This window comes from Lycorma delicatula, chromosome 10 (assembly GCF_047948215.1).
Source record: "Lycorma delicatula isolate Av1 chromosome 10, ASM4794821v1, whole genome shotgun sequence".
NCBI lineage: Eukaryota > Metazoa > Arthropoda > Insecta > Hemiptera > Fulgoridae > Lycorma > Lycorma delicatula.
In genome coordinates this window covers 102,049,942-102,069,857 of record NC_134464.1, presented here as the reverse complement: position 1 = coordinate 102,069,857, position 19,916 = coordinate 102,049,942, and the positions used below count along the sequence as shown (strand labels likewise).

Here is a 19,916-nt window from a genome sequence, read left to right as displayed (position 1 = left end):
GGTCGAAATCTTTTTTATCCTCTACTTAGCACCGGTGAAATCTACCTAAACCTGAAATCTACCAAAAACCTAATTTTGTTTTTGGATTTTGGGCTTGATCGCAATCAAAAAGGGAGGAGCACAACTTGATGTTACAAGAGCCCTAAATCTAAAATTTCAACGCGCTACGACTATGTGTTTTTAAGTTATGCGAGATACATACGTACGTACGTACAAACGTAACGTCAAACCAGTCAAAATGAAATCAGGGAGGGATCGTCAAAACGGATATTTTCGTCGAAATCTGAAAACCGAAATTTTTTGCGATCACTACCTCCTTTACATCGTACAAGGAAGTAAAAATATATTCCTGCTATTAAATCAGAACTGTTTTCGTAAAACACAGTATAATACTTCGGCTTACGAGAAAAGATGTTACGCTTCTGTTACCGTTTTAATAAATTACCGAAGCGTTTATAAGATTTTCCCACCGATTTATTTAAAATAGCGTATGCGTTGCTCTTCAAGTCCTTGAGAACGTTCTTGCGTAGATTCACGTTGTTTGCGACCATAAATCGTAGCACCCCTAGAAGTTCTTTCTATCTGTGACTTTGGCGTTACGAAAATATTAATACCAGATTGAATGTCGAATCTATGCAGATTACGGATATGGCTTACCCTGATGTAAATTCTTAGTTCAGGTACTAAAGATGTAAAGAGTGCTTCTATATATAGTCGTAAATTTGTAACGGTCGTCATTTCCTATAATTTTATTATCAAATTAATTTACTTTTTCGTATATTATGATACTAATACAAATTGATATTTTATAGATAACGAATTAAATTTAGTAAATCACATAATTACTGTCTGAAGAAGTCGATATTAATATATACAACGCATTAAATTTTGTTAAAGGAAGTTATAGATTTTTATTTTTGTTTTATGATTTACATAGTAGTGAGATTGATTATTTAAACTGCGGTTGGTAACCTTCCAGTTTCAGTAGTTTTTGTGGTTATCGGGAACAAACGAAAAGATGTCAATATATGTAGAACCGAGGTTAATTATTTTGTTTTCCTTCTGGACGCTACTTTGTGATTTTCAACAAAAAAAATTATTTCTCAGAAACGGGTAAACTTACATTAATTAAATTTGGAAAATCTAAATTTTTATTTTACAAAATAAAAAAAATTAAACATCTTTACCTATTAAAAAATGTATTAAGCTTTTTATTTTGAATAAAATGACAAACGATCGAGTACACAATGAACCCGGCAGTACGCGTTTTTATCCGTTTCTATTTCCTCCATCAAATGTAATAAAAATTATTAATTACAAATAATAATAGTAAATTAATAAAAATTACCCGCTTTTAATATTTTAAAAACCATCGTGTCCCTTCGACGTTGTACGCTTGGAAATACAAAAAAATTGTAAATGTTTAATCTAGAACATTTATAACACAATATTCGTATAGATAATCTAGTATTAAAATAGGTCTTTCCTTTAGTTCTACAGTCTTAACATTTTTTGCTTTGCCTCTGCGCGTACGTGTGTATGTATTGAGACATAATGGCGCACAATTAGAGCACATATACAAAAAACCAAGAGGGTTAAAGAAGTGAACAGATTTGTTAGTAACTCATAATAAATCGTTTCTACTCGCTCAATCACTGTTCCTTTCTCTCTACACAGATATATATGTATGTATGTATGTATGTATGTATGTATGTATGTATGTATGTATGTATGTATGTATATATATATATATATATATATATACACACACACACACACACACACACACACTCATACATACATACATACATATATATTAAAACGTATTACACATGTACAAGAGATACGGAATTTCAATCCGTCTTTTTTTTAAAAGATAATTTTTTTGGACAGCTGTCATTTTATCTACAAATAAGAGATGATTTATTATTGCATTTATGTCGAATGCTTTGTCTTAGATCAGTTCGGTTTCACTTCTTTTTTAACGGTTTTTTTGTATTACACTAGTTTGCAGCTGTTTTATATCTTTGCTAATGTACTTTACTATGTACAGGTCATATTCTTTGTAATAAATATTATTTATACCATTTCTATCTAAAATTTTCCTTCAAAGATATTTCCACTCCCATTTGAATTATTAAAAAAAACTACGTAATCATTTCTTTATTTTTTTTCTCTAAAATATATATCTTTTTTCATTTTATATATTGATTTAGCTATTTGTCAATGCGAGCATTAATTACCGGACGATTTACAATCGCTGTAAAAATATGTTTTATATTAAAATTAATTAAGTATATTAGTTCTTTCCTCGTCAAGAACATTTGCACAGATATATACCTTATCAAAAAAGTTTTTTAATACTTGTACGACAGATTAATAACAGAAAGTAAATGTTAAAATTTTTATGGTATTTGTTTTTTAGTCCTCTACACCCTCCAGTGGTTTCATCATAATCGTTCAAAATGAATCTGTTGTGTTTGGATCATCATTGTGAAATTTAATGTCCATAGCTCTCCGAGATAAATTGATTGTTTGTCATAAAGGAACGGGATAGGCAAGAGTTTCTGTAAATCCACCATTAAAAGTTGGCTTCCTTTAGGATTCTCTGGGAATGCAGTCATAAGATTTCTTGAAATTTACAAATGCTATCTCCTTGTCTGTTTCTTTTCCTGTTGTAGTCCTTTATTAGCTTGAGATTTATGATCTGGTCTGGACAGTTCCTCCAGGATCTGAAACCTCCCTTGTATTCAACTAGTTCTTTCACAAGTTGTGTACCGATCCTGTTGAGGATGATTCTTGAAAGAATTTTGTATGTTTTGTCTAGGAGTGAGATTCTCCTGTAATTGTTAGGGTCTGTTTTATCCCCTTTTTTGTGTAGCGGATGGATGAGAGCTGTCGTCCAGTGTTCTGTTAGTTTTTCTTTGATCCAGATGTTGACAAGCTGTTGAAGGACAATTTTATTTATCTCCTTCCTACATGTTTCCAGATCTCTACAAAAGTCTGATCTTCTCCTGCTGCTTTGTAATTCTTCATCTCACCCAGTGCTTGGTAGACTTCTTTTATTATGGGAGGGTTAATATTTTCTGGTGGTGTTGTTGTTGGGGTGTTGGTGTTGAAGTTCAGGAGTTCTGTCGGTTCTTCGCAATTTAGGAATTTTTGAAATATTTAGCTTGTTTTTCCCCTTGCCTTTATTGTTATGGGTCAGTTCACCATTTTCCTTCTTTATTGGTAGGGTTCGGGGTTCGTATTTTTGGAACTGATTTTTGAAAGTTTTGTAGTAGTCTCTTGGCTGCATTTTAGTGAATTCCTCTTCTATTGGCTTCAGTGTGTATTTATGGTGTTGTCTTTTTATTCTCTGTGAGGTTTGGCTGATTCCTTTTCTTTGTTTTACAAGATTTTGGAAGGATGTTTCTGATTTTTGGGATTGGTGAAATAGCCATGCTTTAGTCTTTTTCCACTGTTTTGTCACTTTCACTGTTCGACCATTTATGTTTTTTATGAGAATCTATTGGGGGCAAATTATTTTATGATTTGTTTAAGGTTGTTGACCAGGTTTTCGAGTTTATCCTTGATTGTTATTTTTTCGGTTGCTTTTTGGTAATTTTCATTGTTGATTAGTTGGGGTAGGATCCATTTTTTTTGTAGTTTTAGGGGTTTAGTTTTGTTGCTTTCCTTGGGGAGTAAATTTAATTTTAATTTTGACTACATAGTAATCTGAGCCTGTGTCTACTCCTTTGAAAACTTTTACATTGTAGATCTCTTTGTGATGGTGTTTGACCATGAAGACATGGTCTAGTTGCCATTCTCCTTTAGTGTAGTCAGGGTGTTTCCAGGTTTTGAGTTTTTCAGGTTTCCTCTTGAAATATATGGATTCAAGATTAGGTTGTGGTTTCTGCAGAGATTGATGAGTCATCCATTTTTGTTTGTTTTCTTTTGGGCGGACCATTTTCTGATGATGTCACGCTATTTTCTTTCTTTGCCCAGTTGAGCATTTAAGTCTTATTTAACATTGTTTTTGGGGGTGTTATTTATAGTCAGGTTGAGTAGATCCCAGAATTTTTTTGTTTCTATGGTCATTTGGAGAGTTAATTTTATTGTTAGTGGGTGCACGGGTGTTTATTATAGTGTAGATTTTATTAGATGCTTTTAGGGTGAGTGTTGAGATTCTTGGGGATTATAACTTGAATTCTTGTATAGAGTTTATTATTTTGAGGCTGACTAAAAAGCCTGTTCCAAATTGTGGGATATTTTTCATCACTCTTTTCCCATTTATACACCACCTTTGTAGAGTCTATTTCCTTGAGATTTCATGGCATTCTGGTCAGTGTTTCTTATTTCCTGCAGACCCATGATGAGAATTTTGTGTTGGTCCATTACGCCAGTTATTATTTTTAGCTTACCAGTCTGCATGAGCTTGTTTACATTTGTGTGGAAATGTAGGTAATTTGCTTTCATTTGATATTGGACTTTTTCTTGTGTATGTGTGCATTCTAGTTAATCATGTTAAATATATAATGCATTATTTTATTTTCTCACTATAAAAATATCTAATGTATTTATTCATTTTTTATACTGCAGCTTTTTTGTGTATACAGTTTTCCTGGCTAATACAGCTAATTTAGCTATTAAAGGGAAAGTATAGTAATCGATTTCAAAAAATTATCAAAAAATCACTTTTTTTTAAACTGTGCCTCAGGGGACATTCTATAAAAAAAATAAATTTTCACCAAAAACAAAATCCTTACTTTATATGAATTACAAAACAATTCTTTGATGTTATCCCTGAGCCCAATATGACTGTTTTTATAAGTGAATTTTAATACATGTTTGTATGTTGGCTTATTTGAAGTTTAATAACTATGAAATCTCTAAACCAATTTTCTTCAAACTTGTAGGAAGATGTCGTCTTTAGAAGAATTTATTATATTAAATTTTTGCAAAATTTGGAAAAAATGGTTGTGGGGTATTTTGGCCAAAATAAAGTTTAAAAACTTTAAATTGATCATATTAACAAGAAATTTTTCGTATTAAAGTTGAAGTCTTTTTTATCAAGATAACAAATTGTCCAATTTTTTTCTTTTTTAGCTATTTCTTGCTTCACAAAAGGAGTTAATGGGATATTTTTACATGAATATTTTTTACATCAGTGGACCTTTAAATGACTATAAAAAATTTTTCCCATTCCATTCCTGTAATCCGTGGCAACAAAACATCATTTTTAAAATTTTTTAAAAGTTTAAAAACTTAGTGAATACCCATTGAGGTTTAAAATGTGAGTATTGATATCAGGGTCGGATTTAGCCTTTAAACCAGTCTGTGCAAAAGTAAAAAAATTGCGCCCCTCTGTAACTACAATGTAAGCTTTCTAAAAGAAAAAGGAATACAGGCTTTTTTACATTTTTTAGCGAACGTCCAAAAACAACTCGGTAATTGACACAAATACTTATAATAACTTTTCACTTAAAATACTTAATTTTAAAAAAACAGTTAACAGGAGTGTGAGAAAAATTTTTTTACAAACTTTTCGTTCAGAGAATTCTCTAGTTAATTCAGAAACATCTTAACTGTTATTGAGTTCATATTTAATTCCTAATATAGCAAGGTCTGACAATCTTATTTGTGATGTTCGCAAATAGTTCTTGTTTATTTTTAGTTTGGAAAACTACGTTCCCCGGTTGCAACACTTATTGGAAGAGTTAGTAAAATTCTTAGAGCAATGCTCAAGTTTGGAGCAAAATTCATTTTTGTTATCAGTTATCAGTTGTATCAAATCATCCAAAGGCGGTAAATCTTTTTTCAGTACAGAAAAACCATTAGTATATAGAAATGGGGAGTCTGGGACAACCTTGACCTTTGACCCTCCCCCCACTGACGTCAAAAAAATCCCCCCTCTGACATCACAAAAAAAATGAATTATATGTAGGACAAAGGAACAGATTTGAATAAATGAAGAAACGGAAGCACTAAAAATGGGAAGAGGAATTAGGCAGGAATACTGCATATCACCAATCCTTTTTAACATTTATGGAGCTCAACTAACCGAAGAAGTTTTGGAAGATGTGGATGAGGATGATTATGTGACAGTAGGGGTAGAAAAAATAAAGACAATTAAATATGCCGATGATCAAAATTTGGAGTAAGAAAGATGTTATTTTTCTCTGTAATTTTTTTACATTGATTTATTTTGACTTATTTAATATTTTAGTTATGAATTGCACAAAATACTTATTTTATTGAAAATCTTGATTTATTTTTTATGTAATCAGTTTTTTTAATATTATTTTTATAGTTACTCGGTCTAACAGGATAGGGAGGTACTATGGGTACCCTTCTCTGCTTCTAAAGCTTACTTTTGTTTATACTAATTAAAACAGATGCAGACTATATTGTGATCTTTAGCAGCTAATAATAAAATATATAATGTGAATATAAATATTTTGTATCTAATTTTTTATTTTCAGTTATTTGTTAGTTAATTTATTTAAGTGTTAATTAACTGGGATTAGTTTTGTTTTACCAGTTCAGTCTTTAACATTTTTTTAATTCCTAAATTGTGACATCCTGTAATTTTTAGTTAAATTATTGAAATTTTGTGTCATTAGAATTTCTGTGAAATGTATTTTTTAGGCATTATTTCTTTTCAGTTTTATTTGCTATTAATTCTGTTACTATTATTAAGAAGTTAATTTCTGCTATTATATTTTACTTAATAATTTTATAAATAATATTTGTAGGAAAGTGAAAATATGATGCTAATCGATGTACGTAATGGACTTGACAGCATACTTACAGAAGTATTGAATGATGAAGCTGATAAAAAAGTTTATCATGATTATGTGTTTAACACTGGAACTGGTAATAGAGAAGGTAATATTAAAAACAATAATTTGTTACCTTTACTGTTTTGTTACTGTTTGTTACCTATTTTATAGTTATGTTATAGATAATGATTGCAAATGTAATTGAAAGTATTGAATAAGAAAAAAAAAGAATAAGTTTTTTATCTACTTTATTATTAGTAAAAATAAGAAAAATGTATGTGATATGTCATGCAGTTTAGATAAACAAAATATCATGGATTTATTTTTAAGTTTTAAAATATTACCATGAGTTAGCCATTAATGCATGTCAATACTATTCATTGAAACAGCGCTACCATTATTATTTAATGGTATTTATGCAAAAAGTGATTAGTAAAATGTGACTAGTTGTTGGCATTAAATCTTGTTTTCACACTCTTTAAATTTCAGAACATTGAATGCTGAAATAAAAAAAATTCTAAATGTGAAAGATTGCTCAAATTTTTAAGCAGAATTAATCGATATTATTATTCACTAAAATTACATTTGTGCAAAAAGATGTCGAACAATCATTTTTGATTAAGAGAGCTGCCTTGGAATATTAAAAAAAAAAACTACATAGCTTAAGTTTGAGTTGTGGACAAAATTAAATAACTCTGTGGGTTTAATTAAAAATGACTAAGCCATTTCAAATGTGATGCCTACTTTAGAGGGAAAACAGAAAATAAGTTGAATGTGTGTTATCTTTGTAATTTATTTTTACTGCAGTTTTACACTTTTAAAAATTATTCATCCTTACATTATTGTTGAACATACTTCTCTCTTTGTTCTGACCCTAGCTGAAAAAAATGGAAAAGAAGGATAAGAAATACAGCACTTCAATATTATTTTGTGATGATGCTAAAATATTATATGAATTGGTTACTTCCTTGTAGTCATGAATCATCTTGGTCTTTGGTGCAGCACAAACTTGCCAGTTTTCCAGTACAGCATAAATATGTTTGTCTAGTTAGCAAATACGTGAATCAAAAGTCAAGAATCAACAAGATTCTAACATGGAATTTTTAGTAGTGGATATGTAGAATTTAGAATATGGATAATGTAGAATGATTCATATCATGGATTGGACTTTTGTCTGAAGACTGCAATGATATCATGTTTCACCTCCATTATTATTTACTAAAAGAATTATTCATAAAAATGGAGTTAAGCAAAGAATGCATCTATGAGATTTTTCGTATGTCTTGTGTCTTATATGCTTTGAGATTCTTCTGCTGCGTATTCTTTGGTGATTTAATGATTGTAAACAATGTTTCAAGTTGTACTGTATTGTAAAAGGTTAAAAGATAAATTTCTTATATTTGGTAGTCATATGGTGATTACAAATTTTATCGTCTTTTATTAATGGTATCTCCTTTTGTGGAACAATACCTGGTTTTCTGTTAATTGTCACACTAATTTGATCATCAGTAAATTTATAATATCATGCCAATGATATTGATGATGAATTTCAATTTTTGCTATCTATTTTTCCAATTAAAACAACTACCTGTTACTGAGTCCACACTGGGAATACAGTAGCCATTGTTGAACTACCTTTAGTAGCTTGACTTGTGGATCTACGTAGTTGTCAAGATCATTAAGTTATACTAAGAGTTATTTTGTTATACTTGGGCAGAATAGAGAATCATAGCTTTGTATTTTATACATCTTGTACTCATATATCACTGTTTTATTACATCTTGACCAACTTTCAAATAATGTATCCAACCAACCATCTTTTTTTAATCAACAACTACTCACTTTTACTAATTTAAAAAAAAATTGAACTGCTACTGCCAACTGAGCAATCATCTTTACTTATCAGTACTGACTTTTTGTATTTGATCAGTATGTTATCAATTTAAATTTAGGTAGTTAAAAAAAAGTCTATTTTTTAATACTTTTGTATAGAATAGATTAATAAATTTAATGTTCTTTTCTTTTTTAGCTTTGCGTGTTTCATCAGTAAAAGAGATAGTATTCAATTATGGTGATGGTGTATTTCATTGGTACTCATTATCAAGATTTAATTATATATATTTGTTAGGTCTTGCTGAAAATAAGTTCATTAGTATTACTGGTTTGCAGCAGATACCACATGATAAAAAATTGAAATTGACACAGACTGAAAGAGGTACTTATGAACTTTCTTAAATTTATTTGTTTTTTAGTAATTTAAACTTATTTCTATATTGCCTTCTTCTGATGTGTTAATGTACCAAAACAGTTTTTGTTTGTTTGTATAAAAAAATTGTTAACGTTTCTATTATTAATTTTATAAATGTTTACTGGTAGTTCTTTGTATGTTTCAGATGTTCCTTAAAAACTGCATCAATGTTTAAATGTTTTCTGCATCAATGTTTAAATGGTGGAATGTTACCTCAAAAACAACAGAAATACTTTGTGTAGTTGCATTAAATACACCAATAACCATTCTTTCATGGTACAGGTTTCACAGTGAGATGCTGGTAAAGTTATTTATTTTTGTTATTAATTTGTTTATCTGATGCTGCTAAGCGGTAAATAATTACTGTAAAATTAGGCATTTTTTGCATGAAAATGTGTAACTCAAAGAATTTTAGATCAACTTATTTAAGGTTAAAATAGTAAGATTATCTTTATTTGCCCGTACATGGTCAGAATGAAAACCTTGACAATACGAATCGATCTTTAGAGTTTGAAAAGTAACAAAAAGTAAATTTTTGTTGTTAATATAATATTTTGGTAATTTAAATGCAATCTTAGTTTACTGCATTGATCTAAGCTTTATACTCAGATACTTATACTCAGATACAGCAGTTTGCTTTACAAAATTCTCCAAACAGTTGTAAACTTTGTCACGTAACATAACCTTTTTTGTACTCCTCTAGATTTCCTCAATGTGTTCTGATGTTTTTCTTCCAATTTTATAGCTTTTTTGTGCTTTAAGGTATTTCTTGATCATGCTCTATAAGAAAATTTTCTAGTTTCTCTTAACCTTTCATGAGAAGTAAAAAATCTCATTTTGCAATTGGTGATTAGGAAAATATTCTGCATATAGATGCTTCTTCAGCTTGATTGCAGTCTGCCGCCAGCCCAACCATAAGATTCATGTCTTCAATTTCAGTATGAAAAAAACTTACATTTTTTTCAAAAAGTGAGATTCAAGTAAAGGAAAACCGGTAGCAAAACAATTTAACTAATTATCAATTTAAAAAATAATAACAATGAAAATCTACATTTTCATAATTATTTCAGTTTAATAATTTTTTATTAGTGATGGAGATGAAATTCAGATGGAAATTATCTTCAATTTTCTGCAATAACGTTTATTTGTTGATTGATTATAAGATGTTTAAACATGAAATTTTAGCTAATAAAACTAATGATTATGAATGAGGATGTAAAAGATAAAAAAACGATATGATTGCCATTATGAAATTTGTCAATGTGTTTGTATTGTAATTCTTTATTTATTAGAGAAAGTGTAAACATAGACATCAGATATTATAATGATTTCTGTATCAGGTCTTAAGGTATACATTTTCTTTATAAAATATAAAATGGTGTAGGGAAGAAAAACAAAGGAAACAACCATTGTTTCAAAGAATATTTTCTAATAATTTCAATTATAGACTCCAAAAATGAAAGCCAGGTATACTTTTATCACGTGTGTAAAATGTTATTTATAACATAAAATTTGCAAAATTCATAAATGCATACGTGCTAGGTCTGACGTTCAATTTAGATAGGTTTCTGAGTTACGTAGTACCTATGTATGTTATGTTATCACTTACCTGGTAACAATTCATTTTTAGCAATCATTAAGGTAATTTACAGACACAATAGCAAATTATAACCAAATTTATGAATAACTTAACAAAAACAGAGGTATTTTTTGTTTACTATATTCTATCACGGAAAATAGGGTAAATAAAATGTACTGAAAATTAAGTCAGTTAATTAAATCAGTTTTTCATACGCTTTGGTATCTATTTTAATACGGTCCTAAATAATAACTTATGTGTGGTGAACCTCTGTAAATCTTCCACTTACAGAGGTTAACATTTATGTACTCTAATAAGAAAAAAAATCAGGTACAGTAATTAGAAAAATTTCTGGCATATGCAAGGTTTGTTTATATACATTTTACTGTGTAATTATATTGTATATTATATATTAAGTAACACAATTCAATGTGCATATAATCTACATAACTTAATAAGTTATGTGGAATTTTATTTTTGCCTAAAATAGGAGCAGTTCTGGACCTGGCCTTATTATAAATCTATAAGTTATTTAACTGTGATTCAAGTTGGATTTAATTTTAAGCTTATAATTATAAATGATCAAGATAATTCAATTGATATTTATGATATTACATTTGAAAATGTGAATCAAAATATGTTTTCCAGAAGAAAACCATATTTTGCGTAAGTAGATAATGTACCTTTCTTCCTACAATATGTTTAAAATCTGAATAGTTAATAATTAACTGCTGGATAAACTGCAATTTTTTTGTTGTTGTTTTGATTGTTTAATTAATCCAAACATTGAATTTTTTAATATAGATAAGTTTGTCTGAAATTTTAACAAAATATTTCAGACATAATAATTATTAAAAATTGTTGTTGATATCTTGCATCTTTAAACGGTTAGAAAAACCCTTAGATAAAATAACATATTTAATCTGCAATGTGTTCTTTAGTATGTTGTTTTTTTAGCTATTTCAATTTGTTTCAGCCATTCAGTTTTTTTTAGCTATTCTGGTTTTTTTGGGTCCAAACGTACCATAAACGTACAATGAACCAAAATTGTCATGGTGGAGGACCCAATTCTTCTCTTGTCAGAGTGCAGGCCTTTTCTTTTGCATATTTTCGCACTAACACTGAAAGACACTAATATTCCTGGTTACACTAATAAAGATAATATTCCTGGTTAACTGTCTGCTCCCTAGGGGCGAATTTGTGATGCATTTACTCATAGATTTGAAGAAAACTACCAACATTGTCTTCACCTTCAACCAACTTTGTTGTGCTTTTTTTGGTTGTGACGAACTTGGACCCTTCCACTATGATGATTGTGCCTTTGTTTGTGGGTCATATCCCTAAACCCATGGTTTGCCTGTAATTAATCTATTTTACAAATATGGGTCAGTTTCAGCCCAATTAATCAGTTATTGGGACATTTCAAGTGGGTGTTGTTTCTGCTGGTCTGACAACAATTTCAGAATAAATTTTGCTGACACACAACACATGTTCAAACCATCAGTTAAAATTGACTGAACTGCGTAAAAACTTAAATTCAGTTCATCAACCACCTTTCTAATTGTAAGTCTACAGTCAGAGCACACTAAATCATGAACTTTCACAATATTTTGATTCGTAACCATCTCTGAATCTGTTAACCAGATAAAAACGTTTGATCAGCTCAAACATTTATTCCAAATCTATTTTTAAGAGTTCATAAGTCTTCAAAGTTGATTTCCTGGTTTTTAAACAAAATTTGACCAAAACTCATTCAGTTTATTCACCCATTTTGCAAAATCAATAATCCTCCTATTGAGTAGTAGCAGCAGCTGCCTTAAAACTTTCTAATCGCACCTTGTATTCTATCATGAAATGCTATCTTTACATTTGAAAGCATTTCAAAGATAAGGGATTGACTCACATCAGCTAGCTTGTTCTTCAGGTCTCCAATATCTGCTTCAGGAGTTTTGTAAATGGTGGACTTCGCACATCCATGCAAGAGAAATTCCAGTATAAGATCTGAAGAACATGATGGCCTGTCTACTGATCCTCTTCAACCCATCCATTTTTCTGGAAATTCAGTATTTAAGAATTAATTTGCATACTTCTCTGTTGAACTGGGGTAATACACCATTTTTCTAGAAAACAGTTTACCTTGCAGTAATTTTTCCCAGAATTCAGTCATAATGTTTCTACTTACTGATTTGATTTCCTTTCCTAACATTGCAGTTACGTAGCTTCTGTAAGATTGCTATCAATGAGTAAAGGCCCAGTTCTCTAGAATGGCAACCCAAATGGTACTAGATGTTACTTCAAAGTAATAAGTGTTTAAAGTAATTGGTATCCCAGTTCCTACAATTGTGTCTATTAACAAACCAATTATTATAGAAAGTGCATTTATCACTGAAGGAAGTATTGTTGACAAATTATGAATTATTTGTTAAAATATTGCCCATTTCCTTACAAAATTGAATTTGATGATGTAATTTGGATGGCATGGATCACTGGTATGCATTGCAATGGAAATTACCATCACCACGAAAACAAGCACTTATAAACTATCTTTATTGAGTTTTTGACGTAGCTGCATTTTGTAAGAATAGAATTTATTATTTTTTTTAAAGGTCTGTTAAGATATATGATCTATTTCATACTTACTGCCAATACAACTAGTAGACTGTTCATTATTGTCCAGAAAAACCCAGAGTATAATCTTTTTTGTAATAAACTAGAGGAAATTGACATATTTTCTTGTTTTTGTTAACACTTCCACTAGCTACTAACTTTCTAAGGTAGCTAATTGAAACAGGATGATCAGGAAGAAGACTGTTGAAGTGTCATTTTGTTTTGTGATAATTTATACTGCCTACTTAAAAAAATAAATATTGTTAAATTTTTTCAAAAATTTATACTACCACTGTGACATGGATTCCAGTAGAGAATCAGCACCTACTGCTGAAAAAACTGAATAAAAGGCAAAAATGAAAAGAGGTACTAAAGAAAAACGTATAAAGCAGTTAACTTATAAAGCAGAAAAAACATTATAAGCAGCACTACATGTTTCAGTATTACTTTTAATTGTAACATAGTAATTGTATCACTTTCTTAACAAAACAAAATAAACAATTAAATTCTTAATTCAAATTGTAACTTCTATTATAAATAACAGTATTGTTTGAAATAGTCTAAAATGATATTTAAAATATCAGGTATTAAATGAATGTTGATGATTTTGTTTATAGGTATTTGCTGACCAATAGTACGAAGGATTTTAAGAGAAAATCAATAAATGTAAAATGAATCAACAAATTTTCACAATTCTAATTGTTTTTGAATATTGTTCTATTTTAGGTTTAAAATGTGTTCTATTTTTGGTTGTCCAAAGAAGTCAGTATGTTCTTTAATAGCTAATTCTTGAAAATGGATAGAGATATCAGTGCATAGCTTTTGCCATTCATCTTTTCATCAAATTTTACATAGAATGATAAAAAACAGATAAATTACCACAATACCATTTAAAAAGTTAAGTTGAATCCAATATGGCAGAAAGAAGATGGCAGATGAAATTTTAGATTATGTTAAAAAGGTATTTATGTCTGAAATAGATATGCCATTGGTCAAGATTCTCCAAATTAACAATAATAGGAAAAAAGAGGAACTTAATTTATATACACTGTATTATCCATGTGTATACAAGCCTAAAGATTGTTTTGTATATCACACACCCAGTAAAATAGTGTTGTAAGTCTAAAATGACTGTTTTAAGAAAAATCCAGTTGAAATGCAAAATGAAATACTTTACTCAATTTCACTAATATTTCACAAGAATATTTTGTAACATGGATATGAGTTACAAGAGGATTTTTCTAGAAAAGAACAGGAATTTCTCAATGTTGTGTATAAAGATCTCAATCTGAGTCAATCAAATCTGACTTATAATGTTATTTTCTGGGTGTCTGGTATTATGATTACTGTGCTACCAGCTGCTGTTATTTAGAGACTATGTAACATTGGATAGCTAGCTGTATTTAGCAAAGAATTATATAAATATTTTATCAAATAGTGATTAATTAGTGATAAATATTTACTAAAAACTCAGTTTAATTTTTTCCAGATTATCACAAAACTTACCATTACTTTGTCCAAGTTGGTCTTTAGCTCTAAGTTACATAGGAGATTTAATGTATTTATTCTTAGCTCAAAATGAATTGAATACTATTCTTGCATATCGAACAGAAATTTCATTAAATAATGAAGTAATTAACCATTTTAAACCATACAGTAATTTTTCTTATGTTGGAGTAAAAAATATAACAACATTTGTTACTGCTCATCAGAATTATTTAGCTGTAACTGGGGAAAAATCAGCTGTTTTTAAAATAAAACCAGATGGTACCCTTATTCATGATTTAAAAGGTGAATTAGGTAAGTAAATTAAATTCTTTTGTATATGTATTTGCACAACTGAAGTACATTGTTCATTACTGTGTACTACAGTATTGAAGAAACCATTTGTAAATTAATTTCTACCAACGTAACATTTAATTATTAAGAAAGTAAAGAATTTACTGACTTTTTTATTGCAGGATTGAGTGCAAGTATATTTTCATGTTTAATATGCAGCTCTTTATGAATGTTTAATTTGGTTTCCTTAAATGTGGAAGATATTTCACTTATTAACTATTTCATCTCAAATCCTGTTTGCCATGTCTATGATAGTAACGATTATAGTAATGAATTAGGCAATTATGATGGTCAGGCTATTGTTTCATTACTCCCTGTGTATTTTCATATAAAACAATTATTGCAATAATTCATTATCCCTCAAGTTAAATTCTCTCAAACCACGTCCAAAGTAACTAATCGCAGTTATAGTGGGCTGGATTAAAAAAGATATCAATTTTAAAAGAACTTATAAGACCCAGAAACATTTATGTTTGGTGAATCTCAAAGATATTCCACTGTACCATCTGGATTGTCTGTATCCATTATCTTAATGTTAGGATGATTCATCTTATAACTTAGATAAAAAAGCAGTTTCATGACTAAATGTAATCTTATAAAGGATATTTTTCTAGCCTTCATTCTGTCAGTCACTGTAAACAAATATCATTTGTAATCTATATTACATAAATTATGAACATCATGTTGATATTTCTGCAGTGTGACCTTGTTCTTAACTAACATGTTTAATTGAATTTTTGGGGTACCTACTTGTTTGATTGTCTCACCTATATTTGGATATATATTTTGATGTAGCAGCTTCTGTGTTAAAGGATGCCAGTTTTAAAAAAATGATTACTTTCAAGAAAATTGTGAGTTTCATTTTCTAGTAAATGATTGTATCATATATTAATAACACTGGTATACAAAATAAATTTTTTTTAATGTTTCTCTAAGTGTGATACCTTTCCTTGCATTGTTTTTTTTTTTTTTGTGTAGGTTACAGATTTGTAAATAGACTATTCTATTTACAGATCTGTAACCCACAGTTAAACAGAAATGGCATATTAAAGATCTATAACAGTTAATACAAATACTGTTGTGGAATGTCATATACTTACATTAAAACTTCTTATAGCAGATGCCCTCCTTTTGTGGGTAACTTCAGGTACATCTTGAATTCAACAGGAATCAGTTAACATAATAACATTTGTCTTTGTAACAGTTTTCCGACACTGAAATATTTTTGTGTAAATGTTTACACTATATTTTCATGTTCATCACTTACTGCCCTAAGGTTTGGCTGGAAGAAATCCAGATTTGAATGCAGAAAATGGACTCTTTGTGGCATATTGCATCCCATAGCTCTGTATGAATTTTTTTTTTAAACTTTTCAATCAGCTTTGATAGCCCAATATTTTTATATATATTTATATATATATATATTTAGGTAAATTCCAATCATGTAATCTTGAGGCTAAAAGTTCAGTTAGATTTTCTGATAATTTTAAATCTTACAAAGTCATTTAGCTCTTCTTGTGATGTAAGATGTGGCTCACTGGATTGTAATTCAAAGTTTGAATCTTGATTATCTTCTTCCACTGTGTCACTGTTCTTGTTTCTTCATCACTGTTTTTGTGAAACAAGTTTTCAGGAACTTGGATTGGATTCATTGTGAGGTATAGGTCTGAGTGCCAATGACGATGAAGTATATAGTAAAGTGTGTTAAGATTTCTTTGAAATTCCAAACACATTAGTTAAACAAAAATAACAATCATTTAAGTGTCTTTTCAACCAAACCATAGGGATACCTAGCGGTAAAGCCTTTCATGTGCCTTTTAGCCATCCTTTCAAGTTAATTGCATAGTTATTACTTATTATATGAGGAGCCCATGTCTTATCCTAATCACTGATTAGGTAATTTGTGTCACTGTGGTTAGTTTGACAGGTTACTATCACAGGATGTGACGGTAAATCCACAAAAATATTGAACACATTGTATACTATAAAATCATCCTTAGAATACATCAGAGGATAATGAAAGATATATGATTTTGCATAAAACGTAAAATGGTTTAAACAAAAAAAATGGTCTTTTTTTTTGCTTTCTTGGTTGAAAAAATATTCTTGCACAGTTTTGCGTAAGACCACTTCTTGTTATTTTATTTTATATAATTATTGTATAAATTTTTGCACAAAAAATATATAAAACATAAATGAGGAAGCTAAAAGAGGTGTATTTATTTTATATTAAAATATATTTTCTGTTTATAAGAAGATTAAATTATAATCAAATTTGATGACATAATAAAAGTAATGAATAAACCCTACACACAAGCATTAAGTTTAAACTCGCTAACCACTATAAAATCACTGCATAAACGTGTATGAAAAATACATTCAGATAACTCCATTTAAAATATGTTGTCTGTTGTCAAATTAAATTGAGCACAAGTGAAGAACGACTCAACCAATCTTCATCAAATTCTCACATACATAACTTCAGATAAACTACTACAACATAACTAAATTTCAATGAAATTAATTTAATAATTTTGGAGATTTTCCAGCAACAAAATTTTCAAATTTTTTGGAACAATTGAATGGAATTCAAGAACCACTAAACCAATCCATGTCAAATTGTGATGTCCACAACTTAGATAAAATGTTACAGAAAATCTAAATTTCAATGAAATTTAACTAGTAGTTTTGGAGATTTTTCAGCCAAAAAATTTTATATATAAATGAAATTTTCATAATCTTCATACCTCAGTATGTAAGGAAAATCAATTTTTATCCTTCAGTACCATGCAACTGAAAAAATACTCCAATTGAGGTTATGTTATCTGTTGTCAACGTTAAATTAAGTGTAACACAGAAAAACTTTAACCAATCTTCATCAAATTATCACGTACACAACTTCAGATATATTGATCCTACTGCTTATAAAATGTTTATATTTCTATGAATGTTTATCTTAAAAATTTTTTTTGACTTCATTTCTTATATTATATATGCATCTACATGAAAATAAATTAGCTACGTTTTATCAAAGTTTAATTAATTGTATTATTTTAATTTCATAAGGTCTAATTGATAAATGGGTGCCGATTAAACTTGACACATATCGTGATGATACTCTGTTACTAGCCCATGAGCAAAATTCTTCATCAATTAAATTTTTTAAATGGAGTTACTCTTGGAGGATTTATACCACTTTCAGATTATCCATGTAGTTTCTATGATGATCAAAGTAACATAACTGAAGGTAAGCATTATATTATTTTGAAATTTATTCTGAATTGTATAAGGACTCATTGACTCGCATATTGTCATATTTGTTTTCAAAATGATGTATTATACACAGCGATTCAAATTGCATGACAATACCAGTTATCTGAAAAAGAATGGGTTTCAAGAACAAATATAATTTTTATTTTTTAGCTCTCAGTAGTGTTTTATGTATATCTTGTAATGATAACTATTAAGTTTTAGTTTACACATTCTCCATCAGATAGCAGCTGTGTTACATGTAGTCTACTGTTACATAGACCAAACTGTTATGAGCCCAGGCTTCAGTACCATGGCATCACTATAAAAGAAAGCACAGTAGAAGTATACTGATTTCTCAGAAACAAAACCAGTGACTTGTACAAAGAAATTATATGCAAATCTATTATAGTAATTGTCCAAATGATAAAGCCATATGTAAGTGGTATGAACAGTTTTTGGAAACTAGAAATATATTGAAAGGACACTTACCAGATAGGCCCAAAAGAAGTACTTAAATCAGAGAAAGAATTCGACTTCTACTGTCTTTCCATTGAAATTCAAAACATTCAGTTCATAGTGTTAATCAACTGAACATTCTTAAAAGCACTTCCCATGATGTTCACAAGTGATTAAAAATTTTTATATACAAACAAAAACTTTTTCGTGAAATTAAACCTAACAATAAGTCACAAAGAATTCAATTTGTAATGACCATGTTAGACTCATTATTTTCTGCTGATGAAAACTACCTGTGGTGTATTTTATTTTCTGATGAAGCAACTTTCATGTTTCTAGAGCCACGAATTGCCATAATTGTCAAGTATGGGGCACTGAAAATCCCCAGGAATTGGTGGAATTCATCCATAGTTGTCCAAAAGTGAATGTCTGGTTTCATGCATAATCAAATTTTTGGGCCATTTTTTTCCCATGGCCATAAACTACGAACAGCCTTCTTTTCCAACAAGATGGAGACCCTCTACATTATGCAGAAGTTGTGTGGTCTGTGCTCAGTGACAGGTTCCTAGAAGGCTAGATGGCAGAAAAGCTTCCGTAGCTTGGCCAATGCAAAGTCCTGATTTGATGGTGGTTTCATCTTTTGGAACTATGTAGAAGACATCCCAAAAAAAGTTCTAGTTACTTGAGATCACCTGTGCCAAAGAATAACAGTAAGCGTCCTTGCATGAATAACTCCAGACACTGATGACACCACTGATAGTAAATGATGAGTTACATTGAGGTAAAAAAAAAATTTAGACTTTGTACTTTCATGTAATAAAATACCTACTTTTGTAATTCTAAGTAAATTTAATAATGTAAATTCAATTTAAAAACATGGAGTTCTTTTTCGGACTTCATTCAGAATAGTTTTGCAATCACTAAAATCAACAAGCAAGACTTCCGTTTTGTCCCAAATAACAGTAGCCATAAGCTTCTTTGCCAAATGTTCTTGTGTGAAATTATTCAGTCTAGGAGACAATGAATGCTGTCATTACATTGGACTGCTGGTTTACCTCAAAATTTAAATAAGAAATCCCAATGAAATATGTCGCAAAAATTCATGCACTGAGGCAAGACATTTTTTCTTGTGTGCGTCAGTTAACGTCTTTGGCACCCATGTGGCACACAA

The 19,916-nt window shown here is 29.6% G+C and overlaps 1 protein-coding gene across 11 annotated transcripts in view; it reads left to right on the top strand.

Moving 5' to 3' along the window:
- Positions 1-18,284, top strand: part of LOC142331264 (uncharacterized) — a 71,877-nt gene extending 53,593 nt beyond the window's left edge. For 9 of the 11 annotated variants that reach the window (XR_012757942.1, XR_012757941.1, XR_012757948.1 and 6 more), the window contains 4 exons: positions 6,738-6,870; positions 8,794-8,979; positions 9,158-9,313; positions 14,688-14,825. Coding sequence is in view for 1 of the 11 variants with exons in the window: in XM_075377036.1 (XP_075233151.1) it covers positions 9,188-9,313; positions 11,082-11,257; positions 14,688-14,998; positions 18,104-18,252 (762 nt within the window). In the remaining 10 variants the exon portion in view is untranslated. Of the gene's footprint in view, positions 1-6,737; positions 6,871-8,793; positions 8,980-9,157; positions 9,314-11,081; positions 11,258-13,924; positions 14,160-14,687; positions 14,999-18,103 lie in introns of those variants that run through there. The other 2 variants (XR_012757943.1, XM_075377036.1) reach the window with 2 other exon arrangements.
- Positions 18,285-19,916: the final 1,632 nt, after the last annotated feature.